The 2844-nt window shown below is 50.0% G+C and overlaps 1 protein-coding gene across 1 annotated transcript; it reads left to right on the top strand.

Moving 5' to 3' along the window:
• Window positions 1–1626: 1626 nt before the first annotated feature.
• On the top strand, window positions 1627–2612 carry LOC119292310 (NDR1/HIN1-like protein 10). Its single transcript, XM_037571189.1, has one exon. The coding sequence runs from the start codon at window positions 1695–1697 to the stop codon at window positions 2319–2321; it is 627 nt and encodes a 208-aa protein (XP_037427086.1). The 5' UTR covers window positions 1627–1694; the 3' UTR covers window positions 2322–2612.
• The last annotated feature ends 232 nt before the right edge of the window (window positions 2613–2844 follow it).

The raw sequence follows: 2844 nt of genomic DNA, 5'->3' as shown, positions 1-2844 counted from the left end.
CCACCCCGGGCGCATGCGATGGCGGCGGTAGTGGCGGGTAGACGCAATCGCCGGCTGTGGAAAGCTAGAGCGCCTCCTCCAGACCAGCTGTGTGAGACTAGTCATATTATTTTGTGATGGTTGTATTGGCCATATAACAACTACTTTGCTGTAGTGGCCACATAGCAATTACTTGGATGCTGAAATGTAATGGCAACAATATCTACCATGTTTTCGGTGTTGGTGATCACATCCCGAACTTGTTTTATTCAAATTTTTGTTCAAAATTTAACAATTTCAGAAAATTTGAAAAAAATTGCAATAAATTTCACATGTCTACAGTACCATTATGGGAAAGTTTTACCCCATTTAGACCAATGGTTTGGTAGAGGGTGGAAGTTTTAGTTAGCTCAACTGGACAACAAGTTTGGGAGATAATGACGGTCTAATATGTTGGCTGATGTGGCCGGTTTTTATTGCCACATGTGCACTTACAAGCGGGACCCATTTGTCTGGAATTATGTCGATGTATCCAAACACTAGATTATGCCTACTCCTAGTTGCAATGTATTACATCAATATGTGGTGTTTTCTACAACAAACTCGTATAGTAAGTGTTTTGTGCAACATTAGCCCCAATAAATGGTGGTTTGTGCAATTCCCTCTCTCTTTGGCACAAGCAGTGCAAAAATTGGGTCAGAACGTGGCTAAGCTAGCTGCCACTTTGTAAACACCACTAGGTGAGGAGATGGCTAAGCTAGCTGCCACTTTCTGCGCGCCACTAGTAGCTGACTACTACGGCTAGCTGGAAGCTAATTAGCTGCGTGCTGTCCAATTTGGCTAAGCTAGTGCATGTTCTTTCTTCAGGTCTTGTACGGTGTCACCGCGGAACTGTACTTGTGTCATCCTGTGTTCAGTGTTCTGTCACTCTAGGTACTACTAGTAGTCTTCTTTTGGAGGGTTTAGTCTACTTCAGCTACTAGTACTACTACCGGAGTTTCGCTAATCTCCTAATCTTAAGTAAATTGTACGTATATTTATTCAAAACCGGGATGTTTTTTCTCTACAAACTTGGCCAAAATGTATAGCTTTTTGTGTGCAAATGAAACATTATATTTCCTGTTGAGACCAGAAGGGTTGTGTTTTCATGTTCAGCCAAAATCCACAACCATACAGTACGTAGATTACTGTCGTTTTTTCACAGAATTTGCATGGACTTTTGGATGAAGTTCTCTTCAGCCAGAACAGGGCGCGCTAAGTAGTAAGCTTGCCACCGAAACACATACACCGCCGAGCTGCTCATCTCGAGAAACTAAGCCCTCCTCTGCTTCTCCAAGTGAAAATTCCTTGAGTGCGCAGAGAGGAATATTAGCTGGAAATGGGATCCCTCCGTCCAGAGCAAAGGAGCAAAGAAAACGAAAGCGAACGGAGCACGACTTTTGAAGCACCCAGCACAGCCTGTGCATGCATGCTTGATGCTTTGCGTCTTCGATTCTTTTCCCGCCAAAGAAGCAACTCGCGCAGACTCGATCGATCATACAGTACTGTACTTATACTACAGTAAAGTACAGTACACTCCTTCTCCGATCCCTCTCCCTCTCTATACAAAGCATAGCCGACTAGCCGTGGTGACGGTGCACGCGTCCACGCAACAACAGCTGCTACGTCGGCGGCAGAAGGTATATACGCCGCGCGCAGCTACGGTGGGCACCGCGATGCCGGCGACGACGGGGAGCGCCAGGCGGGTGGCCGTGCTCCGCTGCATCGTGGCCGCGCTGGTCGTCACCGTGCTCCTCGCCGGCCTCGTCGTCCTCGTCTTCTGGCTCGTCGTCCGCCCCAAGCCCATCGAGTACAGCGTCGCGCGCGCCGCCGTGCGGCGCTTCCACGTCACCGCGCCGCCCGGTGGGGGCGGCGGCGCCACGCTCAAGGCCTCCTTCTACCTCACCCTCGCGGCCGATAACCCGAACCGGCGCGTGTCCATGCGCTACAAGTCGGTCGCCGTCTACGTGCACTACGGCGCGGGCGAGGTGGCGCCTCAGCTGGCGGTCGCCGACGTGCCGGACTTCCACCAGCCCAGCCGGAACGAGACGCGGCTCGAGGTGCGCGCCGTGGCGCGGTCGGCGCCGGTGCCCGACTGGACCGCGCGGGAGCTCGAGCACGACCGCTCCGACGGCGAGGTGGGCGTGGAGGTGCGCGTCACCGCGATCGTCCATTTCCTGGTCGGCGGCGTCAAGTTCAGGCACTACAACATGCGGGCGATCTGCTCCCCGGTGGTCATCGGCTTGTCGCCGTCGTCGGCGAAATCCTTCCGGGGCGTGCCGTGCGACGTTGCAATTTCGTGAGACAGACGTGTACATGCATGGCGTCCGTGCGTGTAATTAACTACTGCAGGGTGTTGGTTTATACTGTGTGATGCTCTTAATTCTTTGTTTTTGAGGTAGCTCATCATTCATGCTGAATGGTGTGATGCTCTTAATTCTTTGTTTGTCATGTTTGTAATATACTATGGCCATGCTTGGATTGCTTTGATACAAGTGCACCTATAGTGATGAGAAAGACATCATTCTCGTGATTTTCATGTCATTTCGATATATATACCAATATATGTACTGCACTAAAAGCAGTGCCAGAGATAGGAGGACTGCCAGGGTTTTGCCCACGGATTGCTCCTGCTCGTGATGTCTTATATTAAAAAAAAATGCCATGTTTTGTTTATTAATTGTTGAGTATACATTGGGCACGGTGCGTTTTTTATAACAACATACATCTACACTAAGAGGTGGGTGATTGCGAACTAACGTGTAGTTGAGATAGTTAGGTAGACGGTGGTAATATCAGCCCATCAAGGTTCAAGTCTGGTGCTCG

This window comes from Triticum dicoccoides, chromosome 1A (genome assembly GCF_002162155.2).
Source record: "Triticum dicoccoides isolate Atlit2015 ecotype Zavitan chromosome 1A, WEW_v2.0, whole genome shotgun sequence".
In the NCBI taxonomy this organism is placed as follows: domain Eukaryota; kingdom Viridiplantae; phylum Streptophyta; class Magnoliopsida; order Poales; family Poaceae; genus Triticum; species Triticum dicoccoides.
This window is presented reverse-complemented; position numbering and strand designations above follow the sequence as displayed.